Here is a 15,682-nt window from a genome sequence, read left to right as displayed (position 1 = left end):
CCCCTACCTGTGACCTGTGCCAACAGCCCCTGCAGCACAGCGGGGATGTCTGGTGATTGGATGCAGCTCTCTGTGCTTGCAGTAGCACAGAGCGGAGAAGAAAATGAGCCAGGAGACATGGCAGTATCTCATCCCACAGCATTATGCACATTGTATTGTGGCCTCAGGTCATCCCTATCTCAGCCTTTTGCCCTGTTTGGTGCAGATCTTCACATATCAGGAATTTTTTTTTTTTAATAATTTCTTTTATGAGTAGACAGCTGAAGTGGGCCAAAATGAATATATCTTGCAAAGCCACGCTGCCAGTCCTAAGCCTCCCCTTATCTTGCTTTAGATGAGAATGTAAAGGAACATCAATGTATTGCAGAGTCAGAGCATCAACCACATGCACTGGCAACTTCCGCAGATCACTGCAGCACCCAGAGCTGCCCTCTTCAAAACAAAAACACCACCATCGCAATACAAAATAAATTGACCTTTGGCAATTTTCTAAGTCAGTTTTGTGGCATTTGACTTTTATAAGGCTGAAAACTGCTTGCCTGGTCCAAAACCAACAGAGAGACAGCTTCCTACTGCGGGAATACAGGCTCCATTATCTTGGTTATCCATTAATGCAGCATAAGCAGTGGCACAATGTGAACTCCCCATTTATTACACGCAGTTGTTTTGTGCTGCAGACTTGGAACTTGGCAGACTATGCTCTCCTGAACATCTACGTGCCCCTGGTAACAGCATCCAAGCTCCACATGGGGTTAAAGGAAGAAAAACAGCTCTGCTCCTCCCAAAAAAGGGTATAAAATCAGCCTAGCTGCTGCACATCTCGATGCGTCAGAGCTGTGAGAATGCCAGGGAGAGCAGACAGATGCACTCAGTGCCCACTGCAGCGCTCTGTATTAATCAGCAGGCTTCCAAGGCTGCCCCAGGAGGAGGAAACGCCTGCTTAAAAAAAACTGAAGTGCCCCAGGATCTGGAACGAGCTCACCATTCTTCAGTCGGAGCATCTCCAGCAGTCTCACTGATCTGACCAATTTATGGTTTGCAAGAAAGCAGAAGTCTAAAAACAAACCTGTTGTCACGGCTTCTGAATTTTCCCTCATTAATCATTGCTTTTGTTTGCAGTCAGATGTCTGGCACAACAGCACGGAGCTACAAGCCTTGAGAAACTGAGCGCGGCTTTCCCACTTGGATGTGGATGAAGCATTCCAGGCGAATTGATGCGAATCCTACAGCTGGATTTGTGCGTGCCCGTGCCTCGGGGAGGCTGGAGGAGACCCAGGCCCCCCACATCTTCCTCCCAGCCCATCCTTCAGCCCTGGAAGCAGTGGAGCACTTTATGCCCACCCTGCTCACTCAGCCCAAAGTGCCAGGGCAGCACTGAGAAGGTGTGAGCAGGAAGCCTGCAGGTCCAGCTCCTGCTGGCACAACTCCTCAGGGCACTGCACACATCTCTGCAGCAGCAGCACCTGGCCTTAGCCTCTCTGTGTTACCTGCAGCACAGCACGCTGTCAGGAAATAGGAAATTCCACAATAAGAAGAGAAAAAACTCTTCAGGCTATGCTACCTCTGTCACGCACTCCTCACATAACTTTGAATGCAGCTTTTGTATCACAAAGCTTCGTCTCCTACCTGATAGTCAGCAATAATACTTTTTTTTTAAACTTTTTCTTTTTTTTAACTTTTTTTTTTTTTTTTTCCCAAGTCACTGCTTTTGGCTGTTTCTACAAGCAGGAAAATACTACAGATACACCACAGCCCAGTCTAACTGACAGGCTGCACGCATCAACCATAATGCAATTTAGCACACACAAGACTTATCTCCAATGAGTCAATCAGGCTCAGTATCACATGAGCTGCAGAAAGCTCCCTGGAACATGACAAATAGCTAGGCTAGGTTCTGGGAAGTAGTCAGCATGGCTGAGAAAAATGGGGGAAAAGGCATTCTAGGTGCCACTGAAAACTGGCTCCTTGCTCTGGGAACTTGAACAAGGACTTCAGTCCTGCAGATCTGGATCTCACCACCACCCTCAGCTCTCAAGCTGTTGTTTTTTTTCAGCCCATCTCCCTCTGAAAGCCAAAACAATCCTCCTTTATGTTTCTTTTCACAGAGGTCTCCTGGACAGGCTGAGGAAGCTCACTGAATGTTGGCAGCAGACACAATCTATGAATACTGGTGTCTGCAGCATCCCACCAGGTACAACAGCGCAGGTCACACATCATTACGCTCCAAATGTTGTATCTGCGCAGTGCTGGGATTTGCTGGAGAAGCAGCCTGAGAAGACAGCCCAAGGGCCAGCACCATAAACAGTAGAAGGGTGCAGTTCAGGCTGTTTATTGAAACAGCTGCTAATGTAATTATTTTTCTGAATCAGTGGATTTGTGCTGGTGATGAGGAGCCCTCCATGCCAAACAGCAGAGAGAAGAAAAACATCTGACATTTCATTTGCCTGACTAGAGCAGAACTCTAGTTAGCAAATGAGTTAAGAGCACAGACAAGCACTGCACGAGGCTCCTGTGGCTTGCAATAAAAGGAAGGTTTATTTCCTGTACAGTTTAGCACACAGGGAGACTAAATTAACCGACAAGGCTAAAAGTTTACAGCATTAATTGCTGCTTCACTGCCTTTATACTGCCAGGTATTCATTATTTTTAAATAAAGCTTACTTTAAGAAGACATACAGCACGACCTTAGGGATCCTACTCTAAATCCAGGTGCTTCTGTTCTGTATTACCTTCTGTCTGCAAAGAACTCATATACCAGAGGCACCACTGAGCAGAGAAGTCTTTTGGATGACCGCTATCAAAGTAGCTATATTAAAACAAATACATTCTTGCAAGACAAGCAAGCATTTTTTCCCCCTGAATTAAAATACCAAACTATCATAATACAAAGGAAGAGAGGATTAAGAGAAAAGCTATGGATTAAAGAATAAGTTTTCCTTCTCTCTCCAAAAAGAGTCAGGCTGCTCCAAAACAGAACAGCAGTTTGGTGCATCCACACCGAAGCACCCAAAAGGCAAAAGATGTGGCAAACAAATGCCTGTGTTGGCACCAGCCCTTTGCACTGCTAGCTTGCAGCTTGTTTTTGAGAGCATATTGACCCAGGGCACACAATCCCTTTTTTATTCTAGAGCAGATTTGCTAACTTTTGTATGTAACTTTAGAAACTGCCTTGAAGCACAGTGAGAGGGGGATAAACAGAAAGCTCACAAAGAGTGGCTTTGCAGCTCCCAAAGCAATGCAGCACTTGGCCAACTTCTGCTGCCATCACCTGCTGGTTTGCCATCCAGGGGACCGCTCAGGTGACATTCTCAACTCTTCCCTTACAGGAATGCAAAAAACTGAGCATTTTTTCAACAGCTGTTGCTACCCACTGGCTAAGTACTGCACACTGATGGGGAGCCGCCACCTCCAGCCCACACCTAACACTGCCCATGCCATGCAGCCATAGCCACCAGCACAGCCATGGCCATGTCCCAGCCTCCTGCTCTGCCTGCCATGAGGTTTTAGAGCCTTCCTGTCACTGTGGTATCGGCCTTTTTTATTTTTAAAAAACCACAAGCTTCCTTCTGCCAGTGTGCAAGCTAACATTTGCATACCACAAGCAAACATCAAGACAAATACAAACTGCATTTATTTTTTGAAAGACTAAGTGTCCCAGCTGTTATTTGCTGTAGGATGGAGTTCTCCAGACTCAGGCAAGCAGCCAAAATAGCTTCATTCCCCTGCTGTTCTTCAGGCTCAGCCCCATGCTCAGCTGCTGGCACTGGGAAGTGATGGCTAATCCCAATGCCTTCTATGCTGCTAAATTCAGTCCCAAATTGTTATGGGGAAGACATAGCTGTTGGTCCAGCTGTTCCTCAGTTTATATAGGTGTGAATTCCTAGAGGAAGCAGACCCTGAGGGAGCCTTATGAACTGACTTCCATATTTTCACAGCATGTACAGCTCAAACCTTGGCCTGCTGCAGATAAAATGAAGGCTCTTGTGGCTAACTACCAATACATTCTAAGTTGGTGAAAGGAAACAGAAATTTAGAGAAAGATTGCTCAATTGACACGATGAAAGGAAACAGATGTAGAGAAAGATTGCTCAAGCACAAAGGTTTCGTGGACTTAGCCACCAGAACCATGAGACGTGCTTATCTGCATTACAGGGCGGAAAAGAATTTCCAGTTTCTAATCAGGATTATCAGCTCACTAACATACAAGTCTGCAAACCTGCCCCTTTTACTGTGCCTCCTTTGTACTTCTACATATCTATATTGCATTTCCCGCCTAAGGAAAAAGAAAATCCTACGCCTTTTATCAATAAATGATTTCTGGTGGAGCTTCACTTCTATCCACATCCATTCAAAAAGTTTGGGGATAGATTTTTAATTCATCCAGCGAGTTATTCTGCTCCTCCCCCATTCTGCTGGTTGCTGCTGCGGCTGAGTAAACTCTCACCACGTGAACAGGAGTGACCTCAGATAAGCAACATTTAGGATTTCCTAAAGCAAAATCTTGCCCCACTGTAGTCCATGGAAAACCTCCAGCGCCATTAACACAGCAAGATGGTCATCCCATGAGGTGAATACAGATGTGCTGTTTAAACCTGCCTGCAAACTCCTACTCTCATAAAAATGTGTGTTATGTGAAAACGACTGCTGTTTTCCCCAGGGGCTGCCTGTTCTCTGTTTACACAGGGCCTGCCAATTTATTCTGACCTACAGCAGTAGGGATTTCTGATAAACCTACCTTACTGTCTAGGTCTAAAAATGATGTATATCAGCATCTGCTGTTCATGTTGCAAAATCATGATGGTTTTGGAACCACCTGCTGCCTGTATCATCAGACACTGATGATTCCTGTGTAAGAAATACTGAGATGGTGACAAGATGAACAGTCACATGCTCCTGTGAGCTCTTGTGCACATTTTGGGTGGCTTGAAAGGCACATCTTGAGAGCCTAGGAAAGAAGGAGAAATTCTAGCTTCGATCACGGAAATCTTTCCCCAGTCACACCCAAGTACAATGCAAAACCTCAATGGAAAGGTAGAACCAGATGGTTGTTAACATCCCTTCCAAAGCAAGCCATTCTATGATTCTATGACTCCTCGAGTTACTAACGCCCCAATGACAACCTGGATCCCATAGAGTATTTCATGTAACATAAAGTAGAAACCCTAAAAACAAATCCTCCCAACGCAAAGTATTCCCAACACCCAAGTACTGAGATTGCAGTGCCTGCCCGCTGCCACCACATAACCAACAGCTCCACGCCAAGTTTCTTACAGCCCTATCCTCCGCTGCTGAGCTGGACTGCAGTTCTTCAGAATAAAACCAAGAGGAGATTTATCATTAAGCTTCCACTATTTTCTTTCTGGTTTCTAAGATACAGGGGACAAATACAGTTAAAAGTTCCTCCCATATCTACAGTCTCTTGAAGCATCTCAGTGTCTGCAAAGCAGAAAGAGGTAAGGTCTTAATCACAGTAGTATGGCTTAATATAAAACAGACGCAAAAACCCTTCACAACTCAGAGGATATTTCTCATTACACTTAAGTATACAGAGCCTTCCCATTATTTTACATCTACAGCCTTTGTCGTAACCACCAAACCAAAAACAAACCCGCACATTCCAAACAAAGACATGTACTTTCTTCCACCAAACATTTTTTTTCCTGGACGACACATTCTTCGATACTTCAAATGCAAACTGTTAACATAATTTTGGGAGCAGAGCCAATTTCATCCACGAACAGAAGAGCTTCGCTGGGTCAGATCCAATGCTTGTCTGCCCCAATATCCTGCCTCCTCCACGGAAAGGCACACCAAAAGACAGAGCACACGGGGCAACACCACGTTGTACTTTGCCAGATGCAAATAACACGCAGCTTTGAGTCAGAGGTGTAGCAATTAAGGGCTATTTAGGCTATTAACTATAATAAATTTTCCCCTTTAATTTGTCTCACTGCTTCCTGAACCCATGCAATTTTTGCTATATACGTTCTCTGGCAATGAGTTCTTCTGGTGAACTGCATGCTGTCAAGCACTGCACATCATCAAACACTGCAAATCATTTATCCTGATCCTGCCACCTTCAAGTCTCCTTTGCTCTCCCCCAGTTTTGTTATGGCACAAAAAGTTACGTACACCACTTCCTCATTGCCCTCCTATGCCGGATGTGATTTATCTCTATATAACCTTTTCAGTCCTCTCTCAGCTACAGAATTCTCCCTTATTTGGTTGTTCCTCGTACAGTGACCACATTACCTTTCCTATTTTCTCTTTTAGCTTTGTTTTATTGTTTAATGGCAACTGTTCCAGACTAAAAGAGATACGCACTCACCTTAGATTTCTACAGTGTTACTGTTTTACACTTTGCTCTCTCTGGTCCTAAAAACTGGTATTTTATTTGTTTTTTTTATGACCACATTATGGTATTTTTGTAGAATTACCTAGCTCAGCTCCAAGACTTCTCTGCTATGCAGTATCAGTTAAAGCTCAGCAGTGCGCAGCACTGTGGTCGTGTATCTTTGATAACCCAGGACAGGCACAGGGGCTGCTCTGGTGCAATGCAACTTCACCAGCAGCCTCCCTCCCCTCACTTTCTCCTTCTGGGTTGCCTCTGATCATGCTGATCAGCACAGACCTCTGTAGCATCCCCTCCTAACTCCTGTATATTGCGAGAGCTGTCTGTGTGTTGCAAATTTGATTGTTATCTGCTTTATACAACCGGTGTGTAATCAATTATGCAAGCCAAAAAAAGTCCTTTCCTCTTGGCAGCTTGGTTTCTTTACAGAAAAGGATCGTCCTTACTCATGTTCTCAGTGGCTTCTCCAAGGAACTCAGCAACGTGGCTTTCCCCTCCCTGTGCTGCATCTGTCCACACATCCACTGGGGAAGTCTAACAAATAACATCAGTTTGTCCAGCCCAGAAAGGTATTTGTAGCTCCCACTCTTTCCTGAGATCCATTCCAAAATCCTTTTGCCTTGGACACCACAGCACCCCAAACAGGAGATTCCTCAACAGGCAACAGTTACAATTTCACACTTGAGCGCCTTCAGTATTTCAAGTGTGGCAGTACTCACGCATGCAAAATGAGCCCCAGTAACATTAACCTTCAAATAGCTAATTAAAGCAATGCACACATCCACTTCTCACAGGGGAAACTAAGCCCAACAAGAAGTTGTAAGACAGAACATGGAGTCTACCTCAGCTATCAGCATCAGCTTTGCTCAGTTTGATGTCGATCCTTTACATTCTCTTTCAGTAACCTGAATCTCATCTCCCTACCTTCTCAATTTCTGAAAGTGGTCTCAGCAGCCTCTTCAGTTGGCCTCCTGAAAATGATGTGCTCTTGCATGTCATGAAGATCAGCACGACAAATGGTGCCCAGACAGCACCAAGAGCTCAGAGCAGAGCTGCAGAGCTGCAGAACTCAGCACTGGGGACTCTCAGAGCAGCCCCGTAAGGCAGAGCTCACTCCTCTCCTGCTGTGATGGCTCACCCTTAGCCATTCTCCTTATCATACAGGGGGAAAAATTTTTGTTCTGTTTCCATCTTGAACAGCTGATATCTATCAATGCTTGCTCAGTTCCATTTGTCTCCTCTTTCCCCAATTCCCCCTGCTCTGGGAGGAATGAGCTGTAATAACAATGTTGCAGAGACTCTTTGGCATCCTCCACTCATTGTATGCGTGCCAATTCACTGACTTGTACAGGAATTTTCTGAGTGTAACCTTAATGACTCAGGAGAGGAGATGTTTCTTGTTCAGCTCTCCAAATATCTCCTAAAAAAGTGCAAGTGCTCAGCACTGACCTGTGGCTGCCTGGATCCCACCCGAAGCGCTGAGCCCCTGGAACCAGCAGAGCCAGTGCAGCCTGCCCAGGGACAGCAAAATCCCCATACACTGCCCCAACATAAACACTGTCATCCTGACATATACAGCCACATGCAGTCTTAACAAAGAGCCTTTTGCAGCCACAACTGCAGAGCATCGCTTCAATCTCTCTCACACCGCCAGAAAGCTCTTTTTATTTAAGCACAGTAGAATGTTTTTTATTTCGATACATTAGAACTTTTGCAACAACTGCAATCAATTTAATCTTTGGCTCCATTAAAGATTTGAATGCAATATTTTAAGCAAAAATGTTTGACTTATCTGGAGTTTAGAACAATGACTTAAAAAGAGACAGCCGGGAGGCAGACGGAAGGCATCCTAGCTGACTGCCTAGACTCATGTTACATATTTTGTCTCCTGCCCTGAGAGCTCTAACTCAGAACAATTCATACCATTCTTTTTGAGGGAGAGATTAAGCGTGGTATCACTGGATATCCAAAAAAGTACTTCATGCATATAATGTCCATACCAGAGAGGGGTCTGAAATCAATACCAAACCTATTAACGAGGCAGTTCTCACCCACAGCACACAAACTGTGTGCAAAGTATCACAAGCCTCTGTATACCCTAAAAATACAAACACGCCGTATTTTCCCACGTTACATGGTTTCACCTGAACTTGCATTATATTACACAACCACTTATAAAAGATTTATATCAGTACTCCCTTTCGCTAACAGCAGTGATACACACTGAGCATTTAGGCAGGCATTTGCCAGCTAATATGTGTGCTCCAGCTGCTCATAGCTTCTGGGCTGACAAACACAAACATGTGCACCAGGGCTTCGATAACAACTTTGCAACCATGGACACGAGTGCAGCAGGAGTCATGCTTACTGCACACAGTGCTGAAATGCAGGGTGCAAGGAATGCCAGTGCCGCGGCCATGGCACCACTCTGCTCATAAACCACAAAGCAGTGGAACAGTACAGGAACAGAAAGCACTTAGCTTTCATTCATCTTCTCTTAGGGCAGTAGTACCTGTATTTATTGAGATAAGAATAGAGAAAAGGCCCCAGAGAGATTTAAATGCAAAATACTCATCTTTGTACAGGCTCAATTTCTCAGTTTATTACTTTCTGGAGATTGCTTGAGAAGAATGATGCAGCTTCACCAGCCACCCCATAGCCCTGAGCTGCTGAGCACGAACAGGGGCAAGAGCTGCTGGCTGCAGACAACTCTGCTCGTTTCCAGCCACTCTCACACAAAGATGCTCTGCCTCAAACCACCTGCTGCTGGCTATACAGACCGACAGAAGGTGCTTCTGTGCTTCTTTAGGTGACATGGGAAGAAAGAAGAGCAAGCACTATTGCTAGCAAGCACTTGTGCTCCAGATGACAGGCCACATTCCTCTCCATTTCCTGGTGGGTGAAAACCTCAATCTTTTCCCAAACAAGAAAACACTATGAAAATACAAAACCTTACACCCTCCCATCCCCTACTCTGAGAATGAAAAAATAAACTCAAGCTTCCTCTCCTTCTTAAAGTCATCCTTACCAGTGGGAGTCCATGACATAAGATGGATCTGATTCTAGAGCACTCTCTGGGTTTGGCCATTGTGCTCAATGATGGCACACTGCAAGTGAGAAGAACCAGCCATGTGCCATCAGAACTGCAGCTGGCAGTAGGGTACCCTATGAATGGACACAGTCCTCTCGGACATGTTCTGCACCACGAGCAACGCTGGCAGTTACTGGCAACAAATGTGCGCTTGTAAGAGTGAGAGGAATTTCAACAGCTGGCTCCTTTCCACCCCATATCAATAAAAACAGTAAGGCAGCTGCCTTCAGGAAGAAGTATGCCAGTTCTTTTGGTACTGGCGGAAAGATGGGACAATCTCCTACCCGAAAAGAATGAAAAGCCCAAACAGAGAAACTCACAGGCTGATGCAATTCAGCCTCTTCAATCCCTAAATACTTCTTCACAGAGCTAGAGTGCCAATCACTCCTTGGCCTCTCCTCCTTTTGTCTCTTAAAGGAATTGAATAGAAGTCTATAGCCAAACAGTCTCACAGCCTGCACAATCCCCATTCAAGTCAATGCTTGGGTGCTCCTGAATATGGCATTTGTGTCTGCCATTTCACATTCATGGCCTCCAACACTGGCTCACATTAGGTAATGCTGTTCACTCTGGCTGCACGCCACTGAGACTCCTGGACAGGAGCTGCACGTGCACATTCCCACATTGGTGCCTACAGCTCATCTCCATAATTACAGCCACCTGTGCTCCATCGCCCAGCTTGGGGTTGAGAACCAGAAACATCAAAGGAGAAAGGCACCTTTCAGTTGAAGACTCCCAAAGTACAACCTTCAGGTACATTCAGTTAACTCTGCCTCTAAGAGGCACAGCACCAAACCACAACAAACACAAAGTCACCTTTACCGTACAGGGTATACAGCAAAACCCATGATTAAATACAGGGCTTAGCAACCGATGAATCACAGCAAAGATAAGGCTGTGTACTCACCAACTCCTTGTGCTGGAGAACAGGCAGCTCAGCACCCATCCTTAGGGCTGTGACACCCATAATGAAGCACTTACAACAACACACAGGAACAGAGGTGTTAACCAGTGGAGTGTACATCACCAAAAGCCCCTCAACACATACCTGTGATCTGCCCCTGCTTAGACACCAACAGCATATTGTAGATTTTCCTCACAGATCCATATTACCGAATAAAGATATTAGGGAGAACAGTGCCTTGGGGAAACAGTTATAAAGATGTGGAAAACTGACTGCAGAACAAAGTATTGCCTTGGCAGTGAAAGACCACAAAACTTGGGCACCCTCCCAGACCGACAGCCCGAGGCTGCAAGGTGCAAAGCTGCCTGAATCCCTTTTCCCTGCAGCAGATATAATGCTTCCAGAGCCTCACGAATGCTTTACCAAGTCGTCATTTTCTGGAGAGGAGGCGATTTTCCACCTCTTTCTGGGTTTATTCAAGGAAATCAAACTAACAGTGCACTGGATGCTGCTGGCAAAACAAAGCCACCTCTGTGAGATGGAGCTGGCTTACGGGGCTGATGTTAGAAACTGACAACAACTCCGACTCGGTTCCACTCTTCTGAAGCACGATGTGGGTCCTCTGATCCACTCCCTGAAGATCCCCGGTAAGACTCCTCTGGCCCTCCAAGAGACTGGCCCACCAATAGCTCATTTTAAGACACAATAAAAATAACTCATTCCCTTTGAGCTCATTTCACGTGAATCAGAAACTTTTCCTTCAGTTAGGTGCCTCTCTGTTTTGCTTTAAGTTCAAGCATCAATTAAAATTCTTATAGCAGAAAGAAAACAGCCACCCGGTGAGGTGCATGGCTGAGCCTGGCCAACAGAAACACCCTCGGTGCACTCAGCAAACCAAGAACGTGCAAGTCCTGCTCACTGCTTGACATCACTTCAGCTGAAGTCACATTAGATCTGGGCAGACATATGTAATAAAATTGGTATTTATGACTCCGTTACACTCATATTCCATAAACACAACCCACACCAATGCTGAGATCCAAATTCCAGGGTCAAGGATGCATGAGGGACCCTAAAACATGGGACAAAGTTAGCACTGAGTCTTGTGACACGTACAGTTCACACAAAGACAAGGCAGCATCACAGAAACCACTAAGTCAATGATTACAAACCTATTTTAAAACCAGCAAAATGCAGTTGAGATCGAGATCAGTGGCCGTCTCCCTGGAGCTTAGTACCACTACACAAACCAAAAATCAATAACTGCCATTAAGAGGTCACTGATAAGAATCTACAGCAGCAAAGCCTGTCAACCAGAAAGCTATTAACAGCTGTGTTAGAGAAAAGAATTACTTCTTCTATTTGCTAATGACCGCTTCTTTCCTTCTATATGATTATGAAACATATGAAACATATGAAATATACGAAATATATGTAATACCTTTCAATTCACAAACTACCTGCTCAGGATGCCAATACTCTTTCAAGATGTGCATCTGAAAATCATCAGCTTTCCATCATCAACGTGTCAGTGGTAGCACTGACATTGAGAGTAACAAAAGCGACACAGGATCTGTTAGCACAGGGCCACCCGAGGCATGAGTTTCACTGCCCTTTTCTGCAGCAGGGCTCAGTCGCTGACCAAGAGTCGAACAAGGGGCTACCACACCACAGCTCACCAGCATAGTATTTCTTCTGCTGAAGATCACAGATCAACAACTGCATTGAACCAGGGAAGGAGGATTTGGTGAAATGGACAGGGGTCTTTCTTCTTCCTACACATCGCTGGCCTCTAAAAGTCCGGGAGCTCGCTCCAGTTCACAGAAGTACCAGCAACACCACTAACAGAAAGCTTAGATTCTATCAAAACACAGCAAAAGTCACTGATCATTAACTGCATTCACTGGCATTTTGAAAGTCTCTGGTATATTCACACAATGCAACAAAATCCCCTGGATTTTAGGCTCTGCGTCTCCTTCCTGCAGGTCACACAGAAGACATCAGACAACTTTTGGGATGCTGCTGCTGCTGCTGAGGTCTATCTGACCCTAGGCAAAGACTCCTGCTTTTTTTCTTTCATTCACTTAGCTTTGGAAAAGCACCGTCTTCTGAGCCAGCTATGCTGACAGTGCTGGGGCTGCAGAAAGCAAAACTCGGTACTCCCACAGGGCAAGCAGCTGCAGCTGCTCGAACAGTAGCCACGCACGCCCACCTTCATTAACCACTCGGTATGAGAGCATCAGAACCCAATGCTGACATGATGGATAACAACAGATCAGAAACGAACCTCAAAAACAAAAACAAAACAAACTCATAAATGATAAATTAGTTCGCTTTGCCTTTCCAGTGCAGAACAGAGCAAAAGAGTGCTATCCACTTGGATGTGTTAAAAATAGTCCAACAGTGGGAGCGGGGAGCGGCACGCAAGAAGTCACAGAACAAGCTGCTAAATCACGAAGGAAATGACATGTTACTTGTGCAGTAAACAGATCGTCCTCCCAGGGCAGGATGCTGCTGCTCAGACGGTGCGGGGCCAAGGGGTGAGGAGGATGCGGGTTTTGCTTCATCTGGCAGGGCAGCTTTCCCCTAGGGAGCTCTGCACACTTGGGGTGGTTCGGAGCCCCAGCCTTTAGGTAAGCCCAGACCCAACGCTAACTAGCCCCCTGTCCCAGCTGGCCCCCAGCCTTTAACTAAGCCCAGCCCCAACCATCCCCAGCTCCTACCCAAGCCCAGCCTCAGCTCTGACAGCTCCAGGCAGGGTCTCCCCGCAGCCCCGCCGCCCTCTCCCCACAGTCTCGCCGTCCCCACGCTTTGCAAAGCCCGCAGCCCGCCGCTCCCCGCCGTGTCACGCGACAGCCGCGGACGGAGGCGGCGAGGAGAAGCCCCGCCGATGCTCCCGGACGGGCCCCCTCAGCCCGGTACAACTTTCCCGCCTCGCCGCTCACCGCCGTGGATCCGGAGGAGGAGGCGATGTACACCTTGATGACCATGCTGGCGGGGAGCGAAGGGACGCGGAGCCGGCCGGGTGGGTGTGTGCGGCGCGGCTCGGCGCGGCGAGGGCTGGCGCTGAGGAGGCGGCGGGAGGGCGGGCGGTGGGAGGCCGCTCCTGGGCTCGGTTCGCCCCGCCTCGCCGCTCTCACTGGGCTGCCGGCACGGCAGTCAGCGCCGCCCGGCCCGGAAGAGGGGAAAATGGTTACAAATAAATAAATAAAAAGGAAAGAAAGAAAGACAGGGGTGAGGCGAATTCTCGACTAACCACGCGAGACGTGCTCGGAGGAGGGGGCTGCCCGCTGCACGGCGGGACGCGGGGAGGCGATGAGGCGGGATCCGCGGAGCCGTGAGCCATGGCGGCCCAGCCCCGCGGGGCGCCGCGCACCGTCGCAGCAGCTTCGGGAGCGAAAAGCCTCGGAGAGGGGCTGGGGCCGCGCCTAAGTGGGAGGTTTTGCAACAAAAACGGTCCTCTCCCGGGCGATCCTCAGAGAGGAAGGTGAAATAGAGCGTGTGTGAGGCACCGCTGCACACCTGAGTGCTCGGCGGGGCACGCGGCTCGGCTCTCGGCTCTCCGTGCGCCGGAGAGCGCCTTACGGCCTGTCAGACCGCACGGAGCTCCCATCTCTGCCGCACAGCCCTGGAAGTAAAAATCAGCCAGTTCTACAGAGACCGGGACTCGTATAACACCTGCGGTACAGGGAGCAGGAAAAGGCCCTCTTAAGAAAACATACTGAGTTGTATGCATATGATCTGGCAGGAGATGCCCCATTCCTCGGCTTTATGTTGGTGTGAGCGCATGTGGCAGCACCTTGCAATTCCAGCATCGAGCTTTCTACCCATGGACGTGCTTAGATGCTGCAGTGGTTGGATTGTTACTCGGAGGGGTGAGAAGAGTGAGTGGGATGGGTAGATGTTACTGTTCGGTAGCACTGAAGTGCCTTTTAAAATGTATTCCATTGTAAAAGTTGCTCTCCAAAATCTTAGTCCATGCCAGAACAAAGGCAGACTGAGCATATTGTAGTTTGTTCTTTGGCTTCCCAGCATCGTAGTGCATCTTCACACAAAGCATCAAAAAAGCATGAGACAGTAATGCTCTCGCAGGTCCCACTTGAGTGTGCCCACAGCCCCTCTGCTCCTCATCTCCTTGAGTTCTGTGCCTCTGAAAGGGATTTTGCTGCTCAGTTAAAGCCCCAGCGGGAAACTTGGAACCATAACACTGCAATTTCACTGCATGGTATTTTATCGTTTCTATTAATTACAGCAGCTAGATGAGACCTCAAAGAGCTCTTAATTATTATAGTCATGGTAACACTTTAGTTAGGGAAATTTGTATTCAGCACCTGGTCTCCCACTTACCTCTACAGACAAGTACTCCAGCTACCACCTTAAATGTTTTGGTATGCATTCTGGTAGCAACTTCACAGAAAATGAAGCTTCTCTGAAGCTCAGTTCTCTGTAATCTGATTAGCAGGAAGGAACAGCAGAGGCAGAAACTAAAGCTTATCAGCCAAAATGAAAAGAATACAGGTGGAACCTGGGCAGATATATTTAATTGCACTCCATGTTTACCTGTCCTTGCGAGGCTGAGCGACTGCCCTCTGGCCAGCTCTCCTCCTCACAACACCCTGCAGCTTCTCAGCGTTGGAATTCCTCTGCAGTGCACTGCACCCTGCCTTTCCTCCCTGAGAGAACACCTGCTGTAAGCATTGCTCTCAAAAGTGCACTTTAAAAGGCATTTTATCCTCATGAAGGAAGATTTATAACGTTAGGAGTTACACACCAGTTGGGTATTACAGACGTGACTAGGTTTTCTTGACTCACTATAGTAAATTTTCTACTCTTATTGGCAGAAAAGTGCAATGTTTTTTTTTTATTCCCAGCCCACCCATGTAAAATCCATGGCGTTATTTCTGCTTTCACCGTTAAACAACTATGAAGTGTTTAATTATCCTTCTCCAGGTAGACCGAAACCTCAACATGAATAAATTTGATATTATGCCTCTAGGAGGAAAATCTCCTGTTCTTGTGCAGCCAAGAAAATAGTTTGTATGTAACAGCAGTAATTGTCTCTTCAGTTCCTTTTTTCACTTACTGTAGCGTATGTTTGCAGAAGGTCGTCTTGTCAGGTCGTATCTTTTATTCCTGTCTCTTTCACGAAAGGAAAATGGTACAGTTGGGCTGACTTTAACTTCACTGTGGGTTATTTGATGAATTATTATGAGGCAAGAGTGCATGCAAATACTCCTTCGGTTCCCACCACCAGCCCTTGCCTTGTCCAGCGAGGCAGAACCCCCAGTGGATGGGCCATTGGGTATTTAAGGTAAAACATTGCAAGTAATGGCAA

At 46.7% G+C, this 15,682-nt stretch overlaps 1 protein-coding gene across 1 annotated transcript in view; it reads right to left on the bottom strand.

Moving 5' to 3' along the window:
* SH3BGRL (SH3 domain binding glutamate rich protein like) overlaps positions 1–13,529 on the bottom strand; it is a 30,976-nt gene extending 17,447 nt beyond the window's left edge. Inside the window, exon 1 of the mRNA XM_072335898.1 lies at positions 13,293–13,529. Coding sequence (XP_072191999.1) covers positions 13,293–13,337 — 45 coding nt within the window. The 5' untranslated portion in view covers positions 13,338–13,529. The remainder of the gene's footprint in view (positions 1–13,292) is intronic.
* Positions 13,530–15,682: the final 2,153 nt, after the last annotated feature.

The sequence above is a fragment of the Excalfactoria chinensis genome, chromosome 4 (assembly GCF_039878825.1).
Source record: "Excalfactoria chinensis isolate bCotChi1 chromosome 4, bCotChi1.hap2, whole genome shotgun sequence".
Lineage (NCBI taxonomy): Eukaryota > Metazoa > Chordata > Aves > Galliformes > Phasianidae > Excalfactoria > Excalfactoria chinensis.
The sequence above is the reverse complement of the archived record's forward strand: the minus strand, read 5'-3'. Positions and strand labels throughout refer to the sequence as shown.